At 45.3% G+C, this 27,998-nt stretch overlaps 1 protein-coding gene and 1 long non-coding RNA gene across 4 annotated transcripts; one reads left to right on the plus strand and one right to left on the minus strand.

Annotated features, from left to right (window-relative positions):
- Nucleotides 1–22,912, plus strand: LOC134359671 (uncharacterized). 2 transcript variants are annotated; one of them, XR_010021167.1, is made up of 3 exons: nt 1–66; nt 21,988–22,145; nt 22,775–22,912. It is a non-coding gene; the product is annotated as an uncharacterized LOC134359671 (long non-coding RNA). The 2 variants fall into 2 exon arrangements; XR_010021168.1 differs by lacking the exon at nt 1–66 and adding an exon at nt 19,886–20,023.
- On the minus strand, nt 10,783–27,843 carry LOC134359670 (RING finger protein 225-like). 2 transcript variants are annotated; one of them, XM_063073171.1, is made up of 3 exons: nt 27,774–27,843; nt 14,481–14,586; nt 10,783–12,262 (listed from the first exon to the last, which is right to left on the minus strand). In XM_063073171.1, exon 3 carries the CDS (start codon nt 12,253–12,255, stop codon nt 11,722–11,724), a length of 534 nt encoding a protein of 177 aa, XP_062929241.1. In that variant the 5' UTR covers nt 12,256–12,262; nt 14,481–14,586; nt 27,774–27,843; the 3' UTR covers nt 10,783–11,721. The 2 variants fall into 2 exon arrangements, with proteins under 2 accessions (XP_062929241.1, XP_062929242.1); XM_063073172.1 differs by lacking the exons at nt 14,481–14,586; nt 27,774–27,843 and adding an exon at nt 22,009–22,029.
- Between the last annotated feature and the right edge of the window lie 155 nt (nt 27,844–27,998).

Consider the following 27,998-nt stretch of genomic DNA (forward strand, 5'->3'; position numbering starts at 1 on the left):
GGGACATCAGTGCTGCTGCCTCGGCTTGAGGAGTGAGCCCGGACACAGCCGTCTCTGCGGGAGCAGGTACACAGTCAAAGAAAACCTGCCGGGGGTCGTCACTGGAGCAGGTTTGCTCAAAGAGTGATGCTCCTGAAGTGCGGGGTGGGGTGGGAGGAGTGTGGAGGATGGAAGGAAGGAGTGGACAGGGAAGGTGATTATCCATATATCTATATCCCTTCATTTCCTCCTGATGTTCTCCTCTCACATAATATCTTTCTTATTTGTGTCATCAGCAAATCTAACAGCTATTGTGTAGAGCGGTAAATTAGTAAATTGGATTATTCTTGTCACATGTAGTAGAGTGAATTGTTCATACAGATCAAATCAGTACAGTGGTGCTTTGATACAAAACAATAACATAATGTAGAATAAAGTGTTATAATACAGAAAAAGATGCATTACAGTCAGACAGTAAGGGGCAAGGTCACACATGCTAGATCGTGAGGTCAAGAGTCTATTTTATAATACTAGTGAAGGATTCAGTAGTCATACAACAGTGGGGTAGACGTTATCCTTGAGCCCAGTGGTATGTGCTTTCAGGCGATAATATCTTCTGTCTGATGGGGGGGGGGGGCAGAAGAGGGAATGCCCCGGGAGGGTGGGATCTTGGATTATGGCAGATGCCTGACAGAGTCAATGAGAAGTGTAGGTAGGGTCCGTGGAGGGGAGGCTGGTTTCTGTATAGTCTGAAGTGCACCCACAACTCTGCAGTTTCCTGCGATCATGGGCAGAGCAGTTTCTGTACCAAGCCACGATGCACTGGATAGGATGTTTTCTATGGTACATTGATTTGGTGCTTTCATCTGTTTACATAACTTGTGTATGTTACGTACCCCGTAACTGGGTTGCCAAACCAGCAGAAATGGATCACTCAGTTGGAGTCTGGAGTACTAGAACTAAGAAAGTTTTATTAAAGAAACAAGCAACACAGTAATCGAAAGGATAATAAATGCAACAGTTCAACAATGATAACCACACATGTGCACAGAATTAAGATAACAGCATCAATCAAGCTCTATCGTTGTCTAGGGGTTAAATGACCAATTTCAAAATGACTCAAAGTTCAGTCCAGTTTGTAGTTCAGTTCGCAGTAATCGTTGCCATGGCGATGGACAAGGTGGGGGAAGAGAGACAGAGATAGAATAGGAACAACTGATCATTCAGAACAGCTTCACTCACAGACCAGCGGGATGGCTCACAAACAGCATTTGGGCGGGTCCTTGGTGATGTCACCTGAGGTCACCGACTGTGACCCCTCCTCCAGATGCGGTCGATCCTCTGCAGTGAACCCGGCACCCAGGCAAGGGCGGACACACACCGGGTTCCCGCTGATCGTACCTTTCCACCCTGTGCGTTGTCCGGTACTTCTCATCACTCGTGAGAGGCGCACCGCTTCCAGGGTCTCGTTACCTCGGGTGGCGTGCGTGTCTGTCTTAGCGAACCTGTCCCTTTTTATCCCCCTGCTGGGGTATCGCCTGTCCATCACTTCAAACAGTTCAGGGTTCAAAGGGGGGAGCCGCTCCAGACAGCTCTCCCTCCCACATCCCTTCATTACACATCTCCAGACGCTGCTCCATTGTTCCTTATCTCTCCTTCCCCTGAGGGCAGGTGGCAGACCAACTGCTGATGCCACTGATGCTAGCCCAGGCCAGCAAACATCTTAATTTTATGTGTATTCTCGTAACATGTACTAGTTGCAACCCCAGCACCACACCACTGAAATGGAAGCCCGGGCCAGAGTGTATCTGTGTTTTAATCTAAATCTGCTGATTTTACAGGCATAGATAGGTGTGAATGTAATCCACAGTGTGGATTAATACTCACTATCCCACACAGAACCCAGGGCCATACTCTGCTTCACCTGCCTAGTGCTTACATACTGTATGTCGCCTGACCAGCCACTTCCCCCAGGCAAACTGAATGCTTACCCTCGCTAGAAGGTTTGATTCCAATAAACTATGGCAATTATTTGTTGAGATTGATGAATAAATTGTTTTTTAATGTCTCTGCTACTTTTCTGGGGTGTTGGAGTCGAGATACGTCTCTAACGAAGGAGGTGTAAGGCGCTCGTCCTGCAGGTCACTTTTGGGCAAGGTGTAGCACCTGCTTAGCCCCCCCCCAATCAGGGTCACAAAGTCATGGGAGCAGGTGGTGGATGAACTGGTTCATATCACAAGTCCTGGTTATGTGACCACTGACACCAGGCAGACAATCTCTGAAGATTATTGATAATGGCCACAGTCACCTGTCTTGTAAAGACACTGTCCAGAAGAAGGCAATGGCAAACCACTTCTGTAGAAAAATTTGCCAAGAACAATCACGGTCATGAGAGCATGATCGCTCATGAAGTACGACATAAGACATAATGATGAAGCAACTTTTCTCCTGGTCTCCTCACATCTTGGTTGGGAGTTTTAATCTGAGTTGATCTCTTTTGCACCTTTGAGGTTTCTATGCATCTGTTTGGTTTATTATGGACTGAAACGTTTCTAAGAAGAAGGGTGGCCTTGGCTAATGAGAAAAATTAAACTTCATATTAGATCATAAGAAAAGGGATGAAGTTGTCAAAAGGTCCAAGTAAGCCTGAGGATCATCAGATTTTCAAAATTCAGCAAAGAATTCAGATGCTATGCAACAGATTGAGATTCAGATGAGTTTACTATCATATATACCAGGGTGTGATGAAATTAATGGCTCTCATGCGGTTCCCTGAGTAAACAGTATGGGTGGTACTAAGTACGATGATCAATACAGCAGCAAGTGCAAAAAAAAACAATGGAATGTGCAGAGCAGACCGAGGCTGTGCCAAAACAAAATGTTAAAGTGACAAGAACAGAAGAGGTCGAATTGAGGGTCTGAGAACGTGGCAGCATCACCAGGGAGAGATGTGAAATAGGTTTCAGAAGTCTGATAAAAAGTTTAGATTTGACTTATTTGTCATATGTAGATTGGAACATGAAAGCATTGAGTGAAGTGCCTCGAGGATGTGCTGGGGGCAGCCCGCAAATGTTGCTGTACTGCCAGCGCTAATGTCGCATGCCCACAACTTCCTAACCCTAACTCATAAGGCTTTGGAATGCAGGAGGAAACTGGAGCACCAGGAGGGAACCCACACAGTCACAGGGAGATACCAGCAGGGAAGAAGCTTCTCCTGAGACACTGGTTGTCCAGGCTTTCCAGCTCCTGTAACTTCTCCCAGAGAATAGAAGAGGGATAAGAGAACAGACTGGGTAGCAGGCATCTTTGATGATATTGTTAAGGATCAGGGGAATAGAATACAAGGGGAGGCAAGTGAAGAACAAAGAAAAAAAGAGTGTAAGAGTTTCTATGTAAAAAGCAACAGTTAAACTGAAACAAGAAATTAAAGTGGGCATAAGGAAATGGCAGAAAAATCAAATAAATATTTGATCGAAGGGTCTCAGCCTGAAACGTTGACTGTGTCCTGACAAAGGGTCTCAGCCTGAAACGTCAACTGTACCTCTTCCTATAGATGCTGCCTGGCTTACTGCGTTCACCAGCAATTTTTATGTGTGTTGCCTAAATATTTGATCTGTCTATCAGAGGAAAACACAGAAATAGTGAACAACGGAAACTGAGCAAGGAATGCAAAAAATGAAACATTAGAGAAGAAACAATATTGGAGGAATTAATGGAACGGAAAGCCATTAAATTCCCAGGACCTGAATTTCTGGATTCTGAAAACGGTGATAGTAAATGTGCAAAGTTCCAAGTAAATTTATTATCAAATTATGCATTCATCGCCGTGTAATACCTTAAGATATGTTTCCTTGGAAGTATTTACAGAAAAAATAAATATTACTATGGAAATTATGAAAAACTATACATAAACAAAGTCTAACAGGTAACCATTGTGCAAAAGAAGACAAACTGTGCAAATAAATGAATTAATAGTTGAGTATGTGAGTTTGTAGGTCATATAATCAGTTCAGAGACGTGATGAGTGAAGTTATCCGTGTCCAGTCAGGAGTCTGATGGTTCTAGGGTCATAACTGTTCCTGAACTTGGTGGTGTGGGACCCAAGGGTTGTACCTCCTTCCCAATTGTAGCAGTGGGAAGAGAGCATTGCCTGGACGGTGGGAGCCTTTGATGATGGATGCTGTTTTATTGTGGGAACACTCCATGTAAATGTACTCAACGGTGGGGAGGACTTTATCTGTGATGCACTGGGCTGTATCCACCACTTTCTGTAGTCTTTCCCTTTCCTGGACATTGGCATTTCCATACCAGGCCATGATGCAACCAGTTACGATACCCTCCACTGTGCTTCTATAAAAGTTTCTCAAAATTTTTGGTGACATATCGATTCTATGCAAACTTCTAAGAAAGCAGAGGCGCTTTCTTTGTGAGCTGTCATCTTCCAAAATCCTAGAGATTCTTGAACAGTTGTGACCATAAGACATAGGAGCAGAATTCAGCCATTCAGACCATCGAGTTGACAGATTGAAAGTTTAAAATGGAATCAACAAGGAGGGAGGTAAAACTGATTTGGAATTGGTTTATTATTGCCAGATATACTGAGATACAGTGAAATATTATCTGTTTGATCCGTAAAGTTAATGAATGCTATCTCAACATCCCTTCTGATCTTCCTTCCTATATATATATTGTTACGTACCCTGTAACTGGGTTGCCAAACCAGCAGAAATGGATCACTCAGTTGGAGTCTGGATTACTAGAACTAAGTAAGTTTTATTAAAGAAACAAGCAACACAGTAATCAAAAGGATAATAAATGCAACAGTTCAGCAATGATAAACACACATGTGCACAGAATCAAGATAACAGCATCAATCGAGCTCTATCGTTGTCTAGGGGTAAATGACCAAAGTACAAAGTGACACAAAAGTTCAGTCCAATTTAGTTCAGTTCGCAGTAATCGTTGCCATGGCGATGGACAACGTGGGGGGAGGGAGAGAGAGAATGACTGATCATTCAGAAACGGCTTCCACTCACAGACCGGCGATAATTGCTCACAAGCAGCTTTCGGGCGGGTCCTTGGTGATGTCACCTGAGGTCACCGACTGTGACCCCTCCTCCAGATGTGGTCGATCCTCTGCAGTGAACCCGGCACCCAAGCGAGGGTGGACACACACCGGGTTCCCGCTGATTGTACCTTTCCACCCTGTGCGTTGTCCAATACTTCCCACCGACTCGTGAGAGGCGCACCGCTTCCAGGGTCTCGTTACCTCGGGTGTCGTGTGTGTCCTGCCTTAGCGAACCTGTCCCTTTTTATCCCCCTGCTGGGGTATCGCCTGTCCATCACTTCAAACAGTTCAGGGTTCAAAGGGGGAGCCGCTCCAGACAGCTCTCTCTCCCGTCCCTTCATTACACATCTCCAGATGCTGTTTCATTGTGTTCCTTATCTCTCTCTTGAAGACAGGTGGCAGACCAACTGCTGATCACACAGGACAGCTAACATCTTATCTATGTGTATTCTTGTCACAATATATACATATATATATATACACACACAACTCCCTAATTGCAATTTCAGAATCAGGATTCACAACTAGGTTTATTAACACCGGTATATGTCATGAAATTTGTTGTATTTGCAGTACAATGCAATAGATAATAATAGAGAAAAAATGTGAATTACAGTAAATAAATATATTTAATTGTTAAATAAGTGGTGCAAAAATAAAAATAAAAAAGTAGTGAGGTAGTGTTCATGGGTTCAGTGTCCATTCAGAATTGTATGACAGAGGGGAAAAAGCTGCTTCTGAATTGTTGAGTGTGTGTCTTCAAGTACCTCCTTCCTGATGGTAGCAACGAGAAGAGAGCATGTCCTGGGTGATGGGGGCCCTTAATGATGGACACCGCCTTCCTGAGACATTGCTCCTTGAAGATGTCCTGGATACTATAGAGGCTAGCGCTCGTGATAGAGCTGACTTAGCTCACATCTTCCTCCAGATTCTTTTGATTCTGTACAGTAGTCCGTTCCCCCCACCCCCCATACCAGCCGGTGGTGCAGCCAGTTAGAATGCTCTCCACAGTACGCCTTTAGACATTTATCAGTGTCTATGCTGACATACCAAATCTCAAACTCCTAATGAAATATAGTTGCTGTCGTACCTTCTTTGTAGCTGCGTTGGTCCCTTAATAGATCCTCAGAGATTATTGACACTCAACTTATTGAACTTGAAACACTTCTGATCTTGACCAACATTATATTAGGTAGTTAACATTTTCCCTCACCCCGTTTAACCATACTCCATTGAACTAATCCCATTAATTTCAGTGATTTGGATGTGGTGTTCAAGAAAAATCTCCTCAAGTGAATCAAAGCTGATAAACCATGTGGGCAGCAGGGGATATGGACAGGGCAAGTGCATGGGCAAAGGTGTAACAGGTAGAATATAGTGCAGAAAAAATGAGATCATACACATTGACAGATAAAAAAGAAATGTGGAATATATTAAATGGTCAGAAAATTAAAGTGTGTGGTCTTGCATTCCATTCTTTGAAAGTAATTATGCAGGCACAGTAAATAAATAGGGAGGCAAATGCCTGTTTAATGAGGTAAGAGTAGATACATCTTCCTATAGTTATACAGAGTCCTAATATCCAGAATGTTTTGTCCAGATCTGGTCTCCCTCTGCCTATGGAAGATGAACTTGCAAGGAGGGAATGCAGCAAGGCTCATCAGATTGGTCCCTGGGATGGAGACACAAAAGACGGCAGGCGCTGTAATTCAGAGCAAGAAGAAACAATCTGATGGCGGAACTCGCTGGGTCAGGCAGTATTTATGGGGAGGGGGAATAGACAGCCGACGTTTCGGGTCGAGACCCTTCCTTTGGACTTTAAGGCCATGAGGGGAAAGATAAAGCTTAGTTTTATTTGTGACATAAAAATCGAAACACGCAGTGAAATGCTTTGCTTGCATGGATGACTAACACAGTCCGAGGATGTGCTGGGGGCAGTCCGCAGATGTCACCACACTTCTGGCACCAGCATAGCGTGCCCACTGACCCTAACCTGTACGTCTTTGGAATATGGGAAGAAACCAGAAGACCCAGAAGGACCCCTTATGGTCACGGGAGGAGCCATCAAACTTCTTCTAGACAGTGACGGGAAATGAAATGCTGACTAACCCTAACCTGTACATCTTTGGAATGAAGGAGGAAACCAGAGGAAACCCTCATGGTCACAGGAGGAACAATCAAACTTCTTACAGACCAACGGGAATTGAACCCTGATCACTGTATGTTACTGTGCCGTCTGGTAGATAGCTAATAGCCAGTATAAAGAGGTGAGGGGAGGGGAATCAGAAAGAGAATATGCGTCAAAATTCTGACTGAATTTTCAAAGTCAAAATCTGCTGCTTGTACAGATTCAGATTGGGATTATATTTGTCACATGTACACCGAAACATACAGTGAAATACAGCATTTGTGTCAACAACCAACACGGACATCCAGGACATCTTCAAGGAGCAATGCCTCAAAAAAGGCAGCATCCATCATCAAGGGCCCTCACCACCCAAGACATGCGCTCTTCTCATTGCTACCATCAGGGAGGAGGTCACTGAAGGCACGCACTCAACGATTCAGAAACAGCTTCTTCTCCTCTGCCATCCGATTTCTGAATGGACATTGAACCCATGAACGCTACCTCACTACTTTTTATTCTTATTTTTTCACTAATTTAATTTAACTACTTTAATATATATACATACCTACTGTAATTCACCTTTTCTTCTCTATTACTATGTATTGCATTGCACTGCAGCTGCAAAGACGACAAATGCCGGCGAGGTTAAACCCGATTCTGATCTAAGGATGTGCTGGGGCAGCCCCGCAAGTGTTTCTAAAGTAAAGGCTGATTTATACTTGTGCATGCGAGCTTACGCCGCAGCCTACGCAAGTGGGCTACGCCGTTGTGAGCATTTATACTTGTGCGTTGGTGTGTCTGCATCGCTCTGCAATTCACCGTCAAAACGTTAGTTGGCGGTGGGGTTTCTATGCCACTGCTGAGTTTCTTCGTGTTGAAAATCAACGCGGAAAAACTCAAACTTCAAACAATGGCGACTGAAACTGAAGGAAGGTGAATTTTCTGTGCTTGTCTGGCCACTGAGAGACGTGGACGAGGAAATGCATTTCAAATATTTTTGGATGTCGGCAGGTAGATTTGATGATTTGGTTCGTCGTCTCCAGCCATTAATATTGCATCAGTGTATGCACAGTATACTCAGAGACTGGCAATCACCATTTGAGTTTTAGCTTCAGGTGGAAGTCAAGAGGCTGTAGCAGCTAGCTACAAACTAGTGTCAAGCATAGGGCCCTCCATAATTTCGGAGGTCTGTAAAGCTTTATGGAAAACATTGCAGCCAGAGTTCCTTCCCTGCCCTTCAGTCACCCAATGGGAAGCTATTGCAGCGCAGGAGGAAATGCGATGCTACCAAGCAGACCAATCACAGTTGTTTTTAAACGCAAACAACAGGAATTCTGCAGATGCTGGAAATTCAAGCAACACACATCAAAGTTGCTGGTGAACGCAGCAGGCCAAGCAGCATCTATAGGAAGAGGCGCAGTCGACGTTTCCTATAGATGCTGCTTGGCCTGCTGTGTTCACCAGCAACTTTGATGTGTGTTGCAATCACAGTTGTTTGTGGTCTGCGTCGCCGCGACGCGTAGTTACATTTTGGGAGAGGTGCGCGTTAGGCTACGGTGTAGGGTTCACGTAGAGTACAGCGTAGGGTGCGCCACTACGCCATACCTACAGCGTACATTTGATGCACAAGTATAAATCAGCCTTAACATTCTGGCGTCAAAGTAGCATATGCACTACACTCAGCAGAACAACACAGAAACACAGCACAACGCGGAAAACAAGAACCACAGCAAAACAAGCCCTGTTCTCCCAACCCTCCCCCCCCCCACCCCACACAGTCCTCTAATCCCAGGATAGTCCGTATTCTTTGGCCTCTAGCAGAGCCGCATTTGGACTCAGATTCGGACGCTGACTCGCGGAGACATTGGGCCTTCGAATAGATTTTTAGCACGTGCAGAATCCCATGTTTATAACCCAGAAAGCAGTTCATATAAGGTGGCCTCGAACAGAGAGTATGACAAAAAACTGCTCAAATCAGATGAAATATTTTTGAATAATAATTTTCTTTGGACAATAAGTCATGATCAACAATAATTCATAGTGTAAATGATGATGGTCCACACTGACACCAGAAAACAATTCAGCAATAATATATGTTAACAGTAACATAGTCATGATTGTATTATATTATACAATAATTCATTTTAGAGACTAACAATTATCCGATGTTCTTAGTTTGACTAATGCACAAGCATTACATTATCTATGTAACTGTACAATGGGGTAAACATGAAGATATCCAGTTTGGTCCAGTTCGGTTATTCTTTAGGTGGTGGTAAACTGGGCGGTACTGATGTTCAAAAAGACCCAGGAATCCTTGTATACAAGTCACTGAAAGAAAAGAGATTAGGAAGGGAAGTGATATGTTGGCCTTTACTATTGGAATATTTGAGACAAGGTTGAAGATGTCTTAGGTGTAACCACATAAGGGCTCTGGTAAGATCACACCCATTGTACTGTGCATAGTTTTGGTCTCCTTCTCTAGAAAGGACATACTTGCCCAGAGAGTACAGGGAAAATTCATTAGGCTGATCTCAGGGATGTAAAGTTTAGGACAAATAGACCTGTTTTCTCTGAGGTATAGAAAATATCGAGAATGATAGAAGATCTCATGAAAGTTATAGAGCTTGACAAGCTGGTTGCAAGCTGCTTCCCTGGATGAAGAATGCAGAACCAGCAGTGGCAGTCTCAGAATGTGAAAAAGGCCACTGAGGACCAGGAAAGGTTCACGATGATGTTGTCAGGATTCCAGGGACTAGGTTAATAGAGAGAGGTTGAGTAGGTTTAGGACTTTGTTGCTTGGAGTATAAGAGAATGAAGGGTGATTCTATAGAGGCATATACATCTTGAGGGGTATAGGTAGGCTGGATGTGGATAGAATTTCTCTCTAGGTTGGGAAATGAAGAACTAGAGGGCATAGGTTTAACGCGAGAGGGGAGAAATTTATTAGCAACATGAGGCAACCTTTTCTCCCAGAAGGTGGTGGGTGTATTGAATAGTATGCCAGAGGAATTGGTTGAGACAGGTACAAAAATACATCTGGATGGGTATACATGGGTATGAGGGGAAACTCTAGAGGGATACGGGTAATTGGGACTAGTTTATGTGCACATCGAGGGTGGCATGGATGAGTTAGGCCAAAGGGCCTGTTCCTGTGCTGTGTAACTAAGAGATTTCTGCACCCAGAGAGGGGTGAACCTAGCCTGTAGCATAGTGAAGACTCAATCACCGAGGGTAATTCAAATCAGCAATCACTAGAGTTGGGGTATTCTGACATGGATCTGTGGAAGGTGCAAGGAACTGGTGTGGAGATTGAAGATAAATCAGGACTTGGTTGAATGCTGGAGCAGGTTCGAGGGGCTGATTGGCCTGCACCTGCTCCCATTCTTGTGTTCTTATTTCGGACAATAAAAATATTAATTATGCCTGTACTGGACAGTAGTTCATTTTGGAGATAGCTTATGTGGGAAGTACATTGTCAGATGGCAATGCTTTCCTGTGCTGAGTATTGGTTTATATTGGGAAAGAGTTTGTGTTCAATGGTGGACTGGTTGTTCTAAGTTGGAATCAGCATTATGTTGAACTGTACTGTAAACTGGATGGCACTTGATGATATTCGTATTGGGCCCAACATTATGAGGAATAAATTTGTATCTTTGACACCATTGCATTTTATGTTAGACATTACTGAAGTTACACCCATTCTGTTGGACACCATATCACCTTAGGTTGGAGAGTCTTGGAACTAAGGCAGAACTTTAGTTTGAAAACACCTCATTGGGCATTATTTAGTATTGAACTCCACTTTAGTTAATTAGGTTATTGAGATCCAGCGTGGAATAGGCCCTTCTGCCCTTCGAGCTGTGCCGCCTATCAATCTCCAGTTTAACCCTAGCCTAATCACAGCACAATTTACAATGTCCGATTAACCTACCAACCGATATGTCTTTGGACTGTGGGAGGAAACTGGAGCACCCGGAGGAAACCCACGCAGTCACGGGGAGGACGTGCAGGCAGCGGCGGGAATTGAACCCAGGTGGCCAGCACTGTAAAGTGTTGTGCTATCCACTATGCTATCGTGTTGCCCTATTTCACTCTGTGCAGGAGCATAGTTCGTGTTGGATATTTCTTTATGTTGAACCTAATTCACGTTGGTACTTATTGTGCTGAGTGTATATATAGGGCATTAATCCCCATTGGTTCTATATCCTGTGAGAAAATATCATACTCTTGCAAAGTAAGAGTTATTCTTACACAAGAAGAATAATTTAAATATCTAGGGAAAAAAGTGTAGGAATCACTCTGGGTGAGGTCAGCCCACAAGAGCAACTAGGAACATGTCAGCTTCCATTTTAAAAGGCATGTTGAGGGAGCTTCATAGGTATAACTAGATATAGGCTTGCATTTTGATGTTACATAAAACGGGAAGCTAAGCTAATTAATGTCAGTGTGAAAGTCCTTTACAGTGCACCCAAGTTCTGGTTCTGCTTGATTTGATGCCATTAATCACTGCTGCCAGTGTATTGTACATGCAGGTGTTTTGCTGCTAATGGACCACGAACATCCAAATGGAACCGATGAGGACACTCAGAGTTGCTGTGATTACAAAGATAGCGCCCAGGTAGAACTTGTGTTGAAGGCAACACCTCCAGCACCCCCTGTGCTGCCTTGGACTGATTGGTTCCGAGGGGTGACCCACATCCAGGCTCTGGCTCACTGAGCTGACAAAGATTTTCTCCTTCACCGCCTTTTTCTGGGACCCCAGCCCCTTCTTCACGAAGAGCCGGCCTTTGCCCCGGTTGAAGTGAATGCTCTGGATCCTCTGCATGGTCTCGGGTAAGCAGGACAGGACCGTGGAGTCATTACCCAGTTTAGGCAGGCCCTCCTTGGGCACGGTGGTCAGCTTGCGACAGATGGGGCACTGAATGTTCTCCGCCACCTGTGACTTCATGTTCATTCGGGCCAGGCACTCGAGGCAGAAGGTGTGACCGCAGGCCAGCTGCTTGGGGGTTCTGAAGACATTGTTGTAAATGCTGAAGCAGATGACACACTCCAAGTCACACTGCTTCTCCTCAGCCATGCTGGAGCTAGAAATTCACAAAACAACCACTCAGGAAGGAATTGCTCACCTTTTCCATCCACCCACCATTCATCCCCCAATCTGTAACGTTTGTGTTCTTCGGTGTCTAAAGAAAAGACAGGGTAAAGGACAGTGACAAGATGCCTGTTACTCTGAAGCTGGTGTTGACAATGGACTGAGTGATCCCTTTCTACAGCAGAACAATTCCATAATCTTTCCTCTGCCTGTTATCTCCTGCACCCAAGATCTTTGGCCTGCACCTCGAACTTAATTCCCTACTCCCAGATTCCATCCTCCTCCTTGCCCACCTCCTGCAGCCATTCCAGACTGTCTGCAACCTTGGTCTCATCTAGGCTGAATTTCCAACCCGAGGCCTTCTCCATCACCGAGACTTCCAATGCCATTAGATCACCATTCCCTGATGTTGCTCAGCTTACTGTCTGATCAAACTCTCCATTGTTCCCCGGATTGTCTACCTGGCTGCCTTCCCACTTCCCATACACTGGCCTCATCAAAAGTGCTATCCCTGTTCCCAAACTGACCTACAATGAATGCTTGTTAACCACAGCCACAATATTAAAATTGTTCTCTTCTATTCCACCTATGTTCTTGCCCCACCCTACCTCGGGAACTCCCCAGGCTGATTTCCCTGTGAGATCTCTGTGCTCCTCCAATGGTGATCTCTTAAAAAAGTCCCGCCACTGTATATTGCCCTCAGTTCCTTAAGCACTTTGCTCTTCCCATTCCTTCGCGGTTGCTTGTGGTTTATTTATGTGACTTAGGTTTTAGAAACGATTTTGCAATATTTAACCAAGAAAATGGACTGGGAGGCTTTGCAGGAAAACATTCAGACCAAATCTATTTGAGCTTTGTATTAGGACAAGTGATTAGAAAGATGATCAAAGCAATACATTTTAAAAGAGATAGGAAGATTTAGCAGGGCATAAGGCAAATTAAGATAACAGCACTGGAGTAACTAAAACTGGGTGCATGCAAAAGGCAAGAAATGAAGGTGGGCAGATACCTCCGAGCTATGCTATACTTGAATTTGTTGTACACATGAAGATGCCCGAGGCCATGCAGTGTTTTGGAAACTAAGAGGACTTCTGTTGACATTTCCCAACTGTGGGCAAATGTCACATGAACCCTTACCATGTGGAGCAATTGACTTAATTAAAAATGAGAGCAATTCCTTCAGTCGGATTTGGCAACCCTCACCTGTTACCCCAGGGTCTACCTGCACACTCCCGGGACAGCTCAGACTACATAAGACTCGGGCTAGAGCTTCACTGTCCCGACGTGCACACAGGTGCTTTCAGCTGAATGCAGACAGTGGGCCAGGCAAATGGCGCAGACTGCTGAGTTTGTTCTGGTCTGATACAATGGGCACAGTGATGTAAAGGATTTTTGCTAATCAAATGAAATGGGGAGCCACTGGTCAGAACCTCATGCAGAGGCAGGCAAATCAGCTCCACATTTTGCATGGAAATGCATGCATTAAGGAGAGTTTGGCAACTGTCCAAAGATGTGCTTTTTCCGCTCCCTCTCTGTTTCCATCACAGAGACATAGATTTACAGGGTCACAGAGCACAATTACCAGGCCCTTCAGCCCTCCCTGTGTGCACTGTTGTTGTCCTTCTCCGCGCATTGGGCGGCAACCTTGCTAGCTAGGTGCGGATGGACGGATGGAAAGCGTGCCAGGACCCGGCCGGATTCGAACCCGGGCCCATTCGCCTTGAAGTCCAGTGTGAATGTCACTACACCAGTGGCCAGCCAGGCACAGTGACTGCCATGTAACCAACTTCAACATCTCCCAATTACCAGCACTTGGTCTGTAGCCTCCTATGCTTTGGTGACTCAACTCCTCATCGAGATCGTTCTTGATTGCTGAGTCTCTGCCTTCACCACTCCCTCAAGCAGTGCTCCACATTACATCATCCTCCTGCCTCTTAAGGAATTTTATACTCCTCTACGACAGGGAAGAATGTCCTGTTATTTCCCCTATATATGCCCTTCATAATTTTGTATACCTCAACCATGAGCTAAACATCTCTGTCTGAAATGTCCCATCCCAGGCAATATCCCAGTGAATCTCCTCTGTACCCTTTCCAGTGCACTCACATCCTTCCTATAGTGTCATGACCTGAGCTTCAGCCATGGCTAACCAATGATTTAGAGAGTTGTGCCATATCTGGTTGCCGTTGGCAAGCATCCCACATACGTACCTCCTTCACCATGCTATCAACCTCTTCTGCCACGTCCTGGAACTTGAACAATGGGTTTCTTCTCTTCCTCAGTACTCCCCGGCAAGGTGCACTTGATATTAGTGATCTGGAGATGATGATGAATGTAAGGATTCCAAGTTTGCAGATGATAGGAAAGTGGGTGGAAGAGCATGTTGTGATGAGGGCATTGTGATTCTGCAATGGGATACAGATTGAGTGATTGGCTGAAAACCTGGCAAATGGAATTTAATGTGGGGAAGTGTGGAGCCACACACTTTGATGAGAGGAACCTAACGGTGGATTATTATCTAAATGGAGAGAGGCTGCTAAAACCTATCCAACCTTGTCTTAAATATATTTACTGAGGTAATGCCCACTGCTTCATTGGGCAGAGAATTCCACAGATTCATCACTGTCTGGGAAAAGCAGTTCCTCCTTATCTCTGTCCTAAATTTAATCCCCTGAACCTTGAGGCTACGTCCACTAGTTCTAGTCTCACCTATGAGTGGAAACAACTTTCCTGCCTCTATCTTATCTATCCCTTTCATAATTTTATATGTTTCTATAAGATCTTCTCTCATCCTTCTGAATTCCAGCGAGTACAGTCCCAGGCGACTCAATCTCTTGTCATATTCTAACCCCTTCATCTCTGGAATCAACCTGGTGAACTCCTCTGCACTGCCTCCAAAGCCAGTATATCCTTCTTCAAGTAAGGAGACCAGAACTGCACACAGTACTCCAGATGCGGCCCCATCAGCGCCCTATACAGTTGCAGCATAACCTCCCTGCTCTTAAATTCAATCCCTCTAGCAATGAAGGCCAACGTTCCATTTGCCTTCTTGACAGCCTGCTGCACCTGCAAACCAACCTTTTGCAATTCATGCACAAGCATTCCCAAGTCCCTCTGCACAGCAGCGTGCTGCAATTTTTTACCATTTAAATTATGATCTGCTCTTTCAATTTTCCTTCCAAAGTGGATGACCTCGCGTTTACCAACATTGTACTCCATCTGCCAGACCCTTGCCCACTCACTTAACCTATCTATATCTCTCTGCAGACTCTCTGTATCCTCTGCACAATTTGCTTTTTCACTCAATTTAGTGTCATCGGCAAACATAGATACACTACACTCAGTCCTCTTTTCCAGATCGCTAATGTATATCGTGAATCGGGAGCTGAAAATAACTCAGCAGATCGGGCAGTATCTGCAGAGGCAGAGCGATGGTCAATGTTTCGGGTTGGAACCCTGCACCAGGACTGAGAGTGCAGAGGGGAGGTGGGTAGTTATCTAGTGCTGAGTTCTTCCAGCAGTTTGCTTTTGGCCCCAGCTTCCAGCTTCTGGTGTCCCTCTGAAAGTGGACAGTCATCTTGTTCAGCTTGACGGATTGGGCTGAAGGGCCTGTTCTGTGCTGTTCTTGGTCGGCCGTGTCAGGCTCGTCATTCTGAACGGCGGCACAGTGACGTTCAGGTACTCCTCACAGAGCTACAGCAGGACGGCACTCTCTCTCGTACAGTGAACTTTTGCCAGCAGGAAGGAAAAGCCAAAGGGAATATCCAGCACGATTCCTAATAGCATGGCAGGGTAAATGGTGAGTGGTTTGCTGTACTGCAGAGGTATCAAACAAGGGGACAAAGGTATCAAACGAGTGGTTTACGCCACTACAGAGGTATCAAACAAGGGGACATGGTGAGTGGTTTACGGCACTGCAGAGGTATCAAACAAGGGGACATGGTGAGTGGTTTACGGCACTGCAGAGGTATCAAACAAGGGGACATAGTTTCGTACAGTCATTGAGATATACAGCACGGAAACAGTCCATCCAGCCCACTACATCCATACTAACCATTGCCCAGCACTTGGTCCATTGCCCTATATGCCTACGAGGTTCAAGTGTTTTTCCTCTGGAGACTTGTAACTGGAGAAAGGTACCTGAAGCATTTGGGCTCTCACAACCAGACAGTTTCTTCCCCCAAGCCATCAGACTCCTCAATACTCAGAGTCTAGACTGACATCTACATCATTTATTATTATATTGTAATTTGTCCTCTACTGTGCCTATTGTCTTGTTTATTAATTATTGTACTGCCCTGCACTGTCTTGTGCACTTTATGTAGTCCTGTGCAGGTTTGTAGTCTAGTGTAGTTTTTATGTTGTTTTATGTAGTCTAGTGTAGCCTTGTGCTGTCTCACTTAGTCTAGTGTAGTTTTGTGTTGTTTCATGTAGCACCATGGTCCTGGAGGAACGTTGTTTCATTTTTACTGTGTACTGTACCAGCAGCTTATGGTCGAAATGACAATGAACTTGACCTAACTTGACTTAAATGGTGTCAGTGACCCAGCTTTCACCACTCTGTCATGTAGTGCATTCCAGGTACTCACCACCCTCCAGGTGAGAAAGGGACCCCTCAGGTGACCTCTAAATCTCTTTCCTAATCCTACACCTAACTCCCCATGCTTTGTTTGCGTCTGTTTTGGGGAAAAGTTTTCCCGGCACCCTACCCTATCTATATTTACCAGAGTCACTTAAAGCCAAGATGTGTAAAACAAAATCCCTGCCACAGGGAGTATTGAATCGAGCACGGTGGAGTTAAGGACATAGAACATAGAATAGTACATCACAGTACAGGCCCTTCGGCCCACAATGTTGTGCCGACCCTCAAACCTTATCTCCCATATAACCTCCCCACCTTAAAATCCTCCATATACCTGTCTAGTAGTCTCTTAAACTTCACGAGTGTATCTGCCTCCACCACTGACTCAGGCAGTGCATTCCACGCACCAACCACTCTCTGAGTAAAAAACCTTCCTCTAATAACCCTTTGAACTTCCCACCCCTTACCTTAAAGTCATGTCCTCTTGTATTGAGCAGTGGTCCCCTGGGGAAGAGGTGCTGGCTATCCACTCTATCTATTCCTCTTATTATCTTGTACACCTCTATCATGTCTCCTCTCATCCTCCTTCTCTCCAAACAGTAAAGCCCTAGCTCCCTTAATCTCTGATCATAATGCATACTCTCTAAACCAGGCAGCATCCTGGTAAATCTCCTCTGTACCCTTTCCAATGCTTCCACATCCTTCCTATAGTGAGGCGACCAGAACTGGACACAGTACTCCAAGTGTGGCCTAATCGGAGTTTTATCAAGCTGCATCATTACATCGTGACTCTTAAACTCTATCCCTCGACTTATGAAAGCTAACACCCCATAAGCCTTCTTAACTACCCTATCCACCTGTGAGGCAACTTTCAGGGATCTGTGGACATGTACTCCCAGATCCCTCTGCTTCTCCACACTACCAAGTATCCTGCCATTTACTTTGTACTCTGCCTTGGAGTTTGTCCTTCCAAAGTGTACCACCTCACACTTCTCTGGGTTGAACTCCATCTGCCACTTCTCAGCCCACTTCTGCATCCTATCAATGTCTCTCTGCAATCTTCAACAATCCTCTACACTATCTACAATACCACCAACCTTTGTGTCATCTGCAAACTTGCCAACCCACCCCCTTCTACCCCGACATCCAGGTCGTTAATAAAAATCACGAAAAGTAGAGGTCCCAGAACAGATCCTTGTGGGACACCACTAGTCACAATCCTCCAATCTGAATGTATTCCCTCCACCACCACCCTCTGCCTTCTGCAGGCAAGCCAATTCTGAATCCACCTGGCCAAACTTCCCTGGATCCCATGGCTTCTGACTTTCTGAATAAGCCTACTGTGTGGAACCTTGTCAAATACCTTACTGAAATCTATATAGATCACATCCACTGCACTACCCTCATCTATACGCCTGGTCACCTCCTCAAAGAACTCTATCAGGCTTGTTAGACACGATCTGCCCTTCACAAAGCCATGCTGACTGTCCCTGATCAGACCATGATTCTCTAAATGCCCATAGATCCTATCTCTAAGAATCTTTTCCAACAGCTTTTCCACCACAGACGTAAGGCTCACTGGTCTATAATTACCCGGACTATCCCTACTACCTTTTTTGAACAAGGGAACAACATTCCCCTCCCTCCAATCCTCCGGTACCATTCCCGTGGACAAAACGAGGACATAAAGATCCTAGCCAGAGGCTCAGCAATCTCTTCCCTTGCCTTGTGGACCAGCCTGGGGAATATTCCATCAGGTCCTGGGGACTTATCTGTCCTAATGTATTTTAACAACTCCAACATCTCCTCTCCCTTAATATCAACATGCTCCAGAACATTAACTTCACTCATATTGTCCTCACCATCATCAAGTTCCCTCTCATTGGTGAATTCCGAAGAGAAGTATTCATTGAGGACCTCGTTCACTTCCACAGCCTCCAGGCACATCTTCCCACCTTTATCTCTAATCGGTCCTACCTTCACTCCTGTCATCCTTTTTTTCTTCACATAATTGAAGAATGCCTTGCAGTTTTCCTTTACCCTACTCGCCAAGGCCTTCTCATGCCCCCTTTTTGCTCTTCTCAGCCCCTTCTTAAGCTCCTTTCTTGCTTCCCTATTTTCCTCAATAGACCCATCTGATCCTTGCTTCGTAAACCTCATGTATGCTGCCTTCTTCCACCTGACTAGATTTTCCACCTCACTTGTCACCCATGGTTCCTTCACCCTACCATTCTTTACCTTCCTCACTGGGACAAATTTATCCCTAACATCCTGCAAGAGATCTCTAAACATCGACCACATGTCCATAGTACATTTCCCTGCAAAAACATCATCCCAATTCACACCCGCAAGTTCTAGCCTTATAGCCTCATAAATTGCCCTTCCCCAATTAAAAATTTTCCTGTCCTCTCTGATTCTATCCTTTTCCATGATAATTATAAAGGCCAGGGAGCGGTGGTCACTGTCCCCCAGATGCTCACCCACTGAGAGATCTGTGACCTGACCCGGTTCATTACCGAGTACTAGATCTAGTATGGCATTCCCTCTAGTCGGCCTGTCCACATACTGTGACAGGAATCCATCCTGGACACACTTAACAAACTCTGCCCCATCTAAACCCTTGGAACTAATCAGGTGCCAATCAATATTCGGGAAGTTTGGCCGCACTTGAGGAGCCTACTCCTCTGTGTGAGACTTCGACACGAGTTTGTCCCCGAACAGTTAAAATATCGGCCTCCTCTTTAAACATCACCAGTACCAAGCCTCCACCGCTCTGCAGAGCAGTGTTCCAGCTTCACTACTCTCTGCGGGAAGATACTGTGTCCTTGTGGAGAGAAGGTCATTGTTTCAGCACGTCACCGTAATTGTGCTGTAAATCGAATGAAGCCCTGTCCACTAACATCCGATTAACTAAACGTAATGAGGATGTTGTTTGACGTTTTTACAGGGTGCTAAACTGACGCAAAACCAAGAAACTGATCCTGTGTCTAAAGAGCAATCTGTTCTTCAGGTACTGCACGGGGAATTAACACAAAGCTTCATCTACAGGACGTCGGGCCGCATGCATGGTGGGTGAGAGAGAAAGAATGGTAAAGCCACAAGACACTGAGGCAGCTGAGTACGAGGGGTCATCGTAAGTGCCCCCAGTGTCCACACTGTATGGTGTTTAAGGTATGGAACGTACAGCACAGTACAGGCCATTCGGCCCACAATGTGGTGCTGACCCTTTGGCCTTCTCTAAGATCAAGCTAACCCTCCACTCACACATAATGCTTCAGTTTTTCCCAGCATCGATGTGTTTATCTTGCTGTAATGAGGATGAGCAGCTGAGAGGTCACGGGAAGAACCTTTTTTGCAAAGTAGAGCTGTTAAGGGTGAGATGACATGGACATATGGTGAGAGGGCAAAAGTTTAAGAAAGATGAATGGGGTAAGTTTTTTTTACACACAGAGAGTGATGGGTGCCTGGAATGGGCTGCCGGGGTAGTGGTAGAAGGAGATATGACACTGGAATTTATATAGACATATAAATATACAGAGAACGTGCAGAAAAAAATTAGTTTAATTCCGATGTCAAGGGCTGCAGGACCTGTTCCTAATTCGAATTGTTCCATGTTATTAGGTACCTCCTGTAAAGTAGCCACTAAGTGTATGTTTGTAGTCTTCTGCTGCTGTAGCCCATCCACTTCAAGGTTCAATGATTTGTGCAATCAGAGATGCTCTTCTGCACACCACTGATGTACTGCCTGGTTATTTAAATTACTGTCACCTTCCTGTCATCTTAAATCAGACTGGCCACTCTTACCTGACCTCGCTCATTAATGCCCACAGAACAGCCGCTCTCTGGGTGTTTCTTCTGTTTTCTCGCACCATTTTCCGTAAATTCTAGAGACTGTTGTGCATGAAAATCACAGGAGGCCAGCAGTTTCTGAGATACTCAAACCACCCAGTCTAGCACCAACAATCATTCCATGATCAAAGTCACTTTGATCACATTTTTTCCTCGTTCTGATGTTTGGTCCAAACTACAAATGAACCTCTTATCAGTGTACTCTTATGCATTGATTTGCTGCCACATGATTGGTTGATTAGATACTTACATTAATGAGCTGGTGTATCTAATAGAGTGGCCACTGAGAGTATGTTCCATGTAACAGAGCATCACTCTCTCCATATTACATACTAGGTGCCAGCTTAGACTTTGTGCCCGACAGAGACTCGAACATGAACCCGAGAGTGCTTTCACCAATGAAAAGCCAACTTGGGCCATCTAGCCTGTGACTAACAACCACAGATTTAATCAAAGAAAATGTCACTCCATTGTACACTTAGCATGTTCAGTCGTGTTGCCCTTTCCTGCCCAAGGAACTTGCCCAATCCATTTCCCCTTCCCAGACACTTTACTGTGCTGAAAAGTGCCATATAAATGCAGTTTGTTATGGTTGATCGTTCCATTCTTTGAGAAGATTAATCAACTGTACGCAACACCTACCACAGAAACTGTTTAAAAACAGAAAATGTTGGAAACACTCAGCCTTCCACGGATGCTGCCTGACCTGCTGAGTGCTTCCAGCCTTTTCTGTGTTTTTTTCCAGTTTCTGTCGGTCACTGCTGACCTGTTGGTGCTCTGCCAGCCAGAGAATCAGAAAGCATATTCACACATTGTGCCTCCACTGACCACTGAAAACTAGGTGACACTAATCCTATACAAATCCCATTATTCTCCCTACTTTCCCATCAACTCCACCCCCTCCGTCTTTCTGCCCCTCACCTACAAACTTGGGGACAATTTACAGTGACCAGGTAACCTAGCGACCTGCACGTCTGGAGGTCCCATCATATTGCCAGTGTGCCACGTTCATTTCCATACCATCTACAACGTTTAGAACTATTGAAGAAAACAGCACAACAGAGAATAAATTTAACATTTTTCTTCAATGGATTTATTTTTTGTTGTTGTTGCTGCTGGAATCTGGGAGATTCTTAGCGGATGCAGGACTAATCTGGAAAGATTTTAGGTGAGGTTGAATCACAATGTGCACGAGAACAAATGTTTCCATTGCAACTCTGAAAACTGGCCACTTCCAAGCTACATCAAATATGTTTACAGGGTAAATATTTTCCACTGTTTAACAGGCAAACTTAAGAGATACTCACGTTGTTTGATTGCTACCGAGAGGTCAGCAGACCTTCTGGTCCAAGATGAGCTTCCCTTCTCAACACTGCTCTGCCTGGAACTGTCCCACAGTTGGGATGTTGATGCCGGATCATGCATGAACTGCCTCCTATCTAGGGTGAGGAGAGTTGTCTGTTCTTTAAAGTAGTTGCACACTTCGCTCTAACGTCCCAGGTATAATAACACTCCCACAGGCGTGTCCGACACACATCCAAGTGCACGCGCACAAAAGGCCTTTTTGTGCCTTACATTCTGCTGGTGCTTTATTCCTCTGAAACCTGAGAGCATCATTTAAATGAAAGAGGCATCTTTTGCCCAGCTTTTCATTGGACATGTTTGTCACTTGGGTGGGAGGGAGGGAAATTTTACCCTATCTCGACCTCAGGGAAGTTGTGGGGATCTTGTTCAATGCTGGTTTTACACCCTGCAGCGAGCAGAGTTAAAGTAATCTCTCTGTGAGAGCTCTAACCCCAAATACTGCTATTATTTTCCTGAGACTTGAATCAATTAATCACACTATTCACGGGGGGGGGGGGGAATCTTAATTTCTTCCCCCTTTAACCTTGCCACAACCTCCATCTTTCCCTGTTTTATTTCCTTTCCTCTGAAGTTGTCCATTTCTCTCCACATAGAGTCACAGCACAAAGACAGGCACTTTGGCCCAGTATCCATGCTAACCATTTATACTGTTCCACTTTTTTTTTACCTTCCCCACTTTCTCATCCCATCTCCCCCATCCCCACACAGATTCACATACACACTGGGGGCAATCTACAGCAGAAAGTTAACCCACCAACCCCCGCTGCCTTTGGACTTGGGCAGAAATCAGATCATCAAGGAAGAATGCCGGAGGTCAGGATTGAACCCAGATTTCCGATGTTGTGAGGCAGTGGCTCTACCATATGTGTCACTGGCCTGCTCTTATTTGGCCCGTCCAAATTGACTGAGTTGCTGAAGATATCTAGATCCTAGCCTGAACTCAAGTACACACCACACAGACGGAATAACGCAAATGATCCAGCAACACCTGACACCATTGGAAGTGCAGAGTTGGAAACCAACGAGGGAGAGGAGGGGAAAGAGTTACAGAGGATTGTGCTATACCTGCTTCTTCCTCCAGGAAATGAGTTGACAAAAACTGTTCACAGCCATCAAATGCAGATCTGTTCAGGGAAATATTAAAATGTGCTGACCAGAAAGATTTTAAACAAATGCTGTATTATCATCCTGTATGTCACCACAGTTTCCATCTAATTTCAATGTTTTCCTCATAATAATGATTTACATCAATGGTGGAGCTGTGGTTTTCCTCAGGGGAGAGCACAGCAGGTACAGCTGCTGGATCACGGGTTCGATTCCGACCTCCGGCACTGTCTGTGTGGAATCGGTAAAGGGGGGTGGAGAAGCCATATACCATGTTTGCTTTCTTTGCTCAGAGTGCTGAGTACAATAGTAAACAAGTCACTTTGCGACTACATATACAAAACATTTTAGGCTGTGCTTGGACCACTGTGCGCAATTCTGGTCGTTCCCTTACAGGATGGAAGTGTAGGCTTTGGAGAGGGTGCAGAAGAGGTTTACCAGGATGCTGCCTGGATTAGAGAGTATGAGCTCCAGGGAGAAGTTAGGTTTTCTCTGGAGCATCAGAGGCTGAGGGAAGAGCTGATAGAGAGGCGAGAGGCATAGACTGAGTGGACAGTCAGAGTCTTCTATCCAGGATAGAGATATTAAATACTAGAGCATGTGCATTGAAGGTGAGAGGGAGAAAATTTAAAGGAGATGTGCAGGTATTTTTTTTTGTTTTACACAAAACAGTTGGTGCTTGGAAAGCAGGGGTAGGGGTGGAAGCAGAGAGTGGCATTTAAAAGGCTTTTCTATCGGATGTGCAGGGAATGGAGGGAAATCAATCAAGTGCAGGCAGAAGGGAGCCAGTTTCATTTGGCATTGTGTTTGGTGCATTGTGGGCTGAAGGGGCCGTCTTTGTGCTGTACAGCTGTGACCACGTGGGTTTCCTTGGGGCCCTCCAGGTTCCTCTCACATCCCACAGACATGTGGGTTGCTAGGTTAATTGGCCACTAACAATGATCCCTCGTGGATGGCAGGAAAATCAAGGTGGAGTTGAGTGCAATGTGAGAGAGGTGAATAGGTGAGGCAGTGGGATTGATGGGGTTGCTCCGGGAGCTGGCATGAAACAGTGGGCTGAATGGCCTCCCTCTATGGTGTAAGACTACATCAGTAGGTGTGTAGACAGCTCCAAGAACCAGAAGTCGTGGTTGAAAGCAGAGGTGTGCTCCCTACTGAAAGCCCCAGAATGCTGCTTTGAAGTCTGGAGACAGAATAACTCTCAGCATAGATAGGAGAAACCTCACCTTAGGCATCAAGAGGGCAAAGGCCACCTACGCACAAATAAATCAGCAATCACTGGTGTATGTGGCTGGGCATCAAGGGCATTACTGACCACACAAGGAAACACTGTCGGCTGTACCAGTGGCACCTCCCTCCCTGATGCTCTGAACAACTTCCAGGCAACACAGCGCCAGCCACAAAATCTGCTCCTTGCTGAGCTGAGCAGCCACGGTCTGTATCGGCAGCAGACCTGAAATGTCCTCTGCAGAGAGTCAGCCCTCGTAAGGAGGCAGGGTCAGACAAGTACTTGGAGAGTGTGCACGCCAGCTCACTGATGTCTTCATGGACATCTTATTATGGGGGACTTTAACCATTGTAACATGACCGATGACTAGTTGCCCTACACGTGAGAACAGACTTTGGACCAGTTCTACACCAACATTAAAGGGGCATTCTTCCATTTTCCCTGGGCACCCCTTGGCAACCCTGACCATGCCATGTTCAGCTGTTTCCAGCTATAAACAAAAACGGGAACAGTTTGAACCAACTAGGACCATCAGACGGTGATGGACTCCACGGGCTGTTGGGGGGCTGAGAGACTGCTCAGGCTCCATGGATTGGAAGGCTGTTGAAGGTTGGTGTCGTAGTGTAGATAAACACACTGGCTCTGTAGCATCATATACGTCCTTCTGAGAAGGTGTGTGTCTTCCTAAACAGATCATTGTGAGGTATAACAATGACAAGCCATGGTTTACCAAAGAATGGTGGACTCTCAAATCTGCAAAAGGTCATGCCTACATGGCTGGAAACAGAGAGGAATACAGCTTTGCAAAATGTTCTGAGAGTGGCGAAAGCCGCTGACAAGAATTGGCTAGAGAGAGACTTCAACAACAATAGCCAGGCGTTCTGGAGTTCTCTGCAAAGTCTTACCAACTTCAGACAGAGGTGCTTCCATGTCTCCCCCTCTCCTACTTTGGCCGATCAGCTCTCTCTGTTTCATTGCTGGTTTGATAAGGACCATCAGTATCCATCTCCATCTCTTCTCACTTCCTTTGATCCTAATATGCCAAGCCCCTTTCACAACCACTCTGTCACCAACCCCCCTGCCTTCACCCCAGTCCCACTCAGCCTCCCCCTCCCCATCACACCTCATACTTTCTGTGAAGCAAGAAGCTGACTATTTGGAATACAGAACTTCAGGAAAGCTGCAGGCCCTGATGGTGTCTCATCTGGTACTCTAAGGCACCACGTAGATCAGTTAGCATCTGTCTTCACTCAGATATTTAACACTTCCCTGCAATTATGCAGGGTTCTGGACTACTTTAAAGTTGCTACAATTGTTCCAGCTCCCAAGAAAGGCAAGGTCACTGGACTTAATGATTACAGGCCAGTTGCTCTGACTTCGGTCGTTACGAAAACCTTTGAACGTCTGATGTTGGCCTTCCTTAAGTCCATTACTGGTCCTCTTCTTGACCCGCTACAGTTTGCTTACAGAGAAAACTGCTCAGTTGGGAATGCAGTTGTGCCTTCATTACATTCTTCACCATTTAGACTCCCCCAACACCAATGTGAGGATCTTGTTTGTGAACTTTAGCTCTGCTCAGAGTTGCTCCACAGCAAGTTAACCCAGCTAGCCATACCCTACAGTGTCTGTCAGTGGATTACAAATTTCCTTACAGGTAGGAAGCAGTATGTAATGCTTGGCTCCTACTTGTTCAATCCAGTGTCTATAACAGCCGTTCTCAACCTTTTTGCCCTGGAGGAACCCTTGAAATAACTTTCAGGTCTCAGGGAACCCCTGCGTAAAAATGATTACATCTAGAGTTCACGGTACATTAGTGTGATCAGTAAATTGTAGACAAAGAGAGAGTGTAAATTTTAAGGACTCATAAGGCAAACACAACAAAGTTTCTGTTAAATAACTGGCTTAAGCCAAAATGGGATTTGATTTTATTAAAGATAGGCAATTTAAATAAGTTTGTAAATTGATTTTAATGAAAAGTTTACTGTTTGAGATTCCAACAGTCGTTTAAGATAATCAGCACTTTTACGTGTCATATGGCTGTGATTTGTATTTAAGTGACATTTCAATTTTGCTGGAGCCATTGTTGCATTTGTAAATTGTTTGCCGCAGGCTAGGCACAATGGAATAAGGGTAAGTAAAATACATACAAAGAACAGCATAATAGATAACCAAACGAGAAAACCGCATAATATACAAATACAGTACTTCACAATTCACTCCTAACCCACACAATCCACCTTTTGTAATGATTACAACAACAGCAAAGCTGCAGGCCAGCAGCTGAGTCACTACACATAAAAAACCTTTCTTTAGAATGAAAATTTCCCTCCACTTTTCCCTCTACTACAGCGGTAGAGTTTGTTCGCGCCCAGAAATCAGTCGGCGGCGCGTAAGGGGACATTGGGAGAGGTAATTCAGCCCAAATTGGCCGAGTCCTTTCAATGCTCGAAAAACGCAATTCACTCTCCTCATCAGCCTGCCATCCTCCCCTCCGTGTGATACAGCGCTCGCTAATTGTCTACGGCCTCCCGTATCTCGCGTCAAAAACTGAGAATGATCACTGTAATACTGGCCCGAGAGATTGCGAACGGGGCTACTTGGTCGCTGCCCACCGCTGCGAGCGCTAGCAAAGCACGCTGCGCGAATCACGATCTCTTGCGGAACCCCTGCCGACCTCTCGCGGAAGTCAGGTTGAGAAACCCTGGTCTATAAGCGCAGGCTCCCCCCAGGGCCGTGTTCTTTCATCCCCCCTGTTCTCATTTTATACCACTGACTCTACCTCCAAGGACAAATCCTTTAAACTCCTAAACAAGAGAAAATCTGCAGACGCTGGAAATTCGAGCAACACACACACAATCGCTGGAGGAACTCAGCAGGTCAGTCGACGTTTCGGACCGAACGTCCACTGTACGTTTTTTTCCCACAGATGCTGCCTGGCCTGCTGAGTTCCTCCAGCATTTTGTGTGTGTTGATCCTTCAAAATCCTGAGGTTCTCGGATGACACAACTGTAGTTTGTCTCATTTCTAATAATGATGTGATTTGCTATCAAAGGGAAGGTAGACCGTCTTGTTGCATGGTGTGTTCGTGACAATTTGGAGCTTAATGTTGTCAAGACGGTGGAAGTGAGGGTGGACTTCTGCTGACAACGCCCTACCTTCCCACCCGCGGAAAAGAATGGTCAGGCTGTGTCTGTGGTTGAGTCATTCAAATTCCTGGGGACTTCAGTTACCAGTATATTGAAGTGGGACAGCACGATACGCTCATCACTAGGAACGCCCCGCAGGGATTGTTCTGCTCACGCCAGCTACCAACCCTAAAATACCTGTTCATCGCCAAAGCGAAGAGCTGGTAAAATTACTGCTGACTCCACCCACCTGTTGGCCGAATTACCATCGGGGAGACGCTACGGGTTCATCACCACCAGGGCTCCATGTCATCTCTGAACCTTCTTTCCTGTAGCTATGCAGCTTCTGAATAAAACTCACTCAGGTCCCTAACTATCCCTGTACAACATCCGTTAAATGGTCTTTCCTGCTGTCCTGGCTCTGCGGATAATTATTGTGTCTGTTCATATGCTCATATGATTAATGACATTAGTA

The sequence above is a fragment of the Mobula hypostoma genome, chromosome 21, assembly GCF_963921235.1.
Source record: "Mobula hypostoma chromosome 21, sMobHyp1.1, whole genome shotgun sequence".
Classification (NCBI taxonomy): Eukaryota; Metazoa; Chordata; class Chondrichthyes; order Myliobatiformes; family Myliobatidae; genus Mobula; species Mobula hypostoma.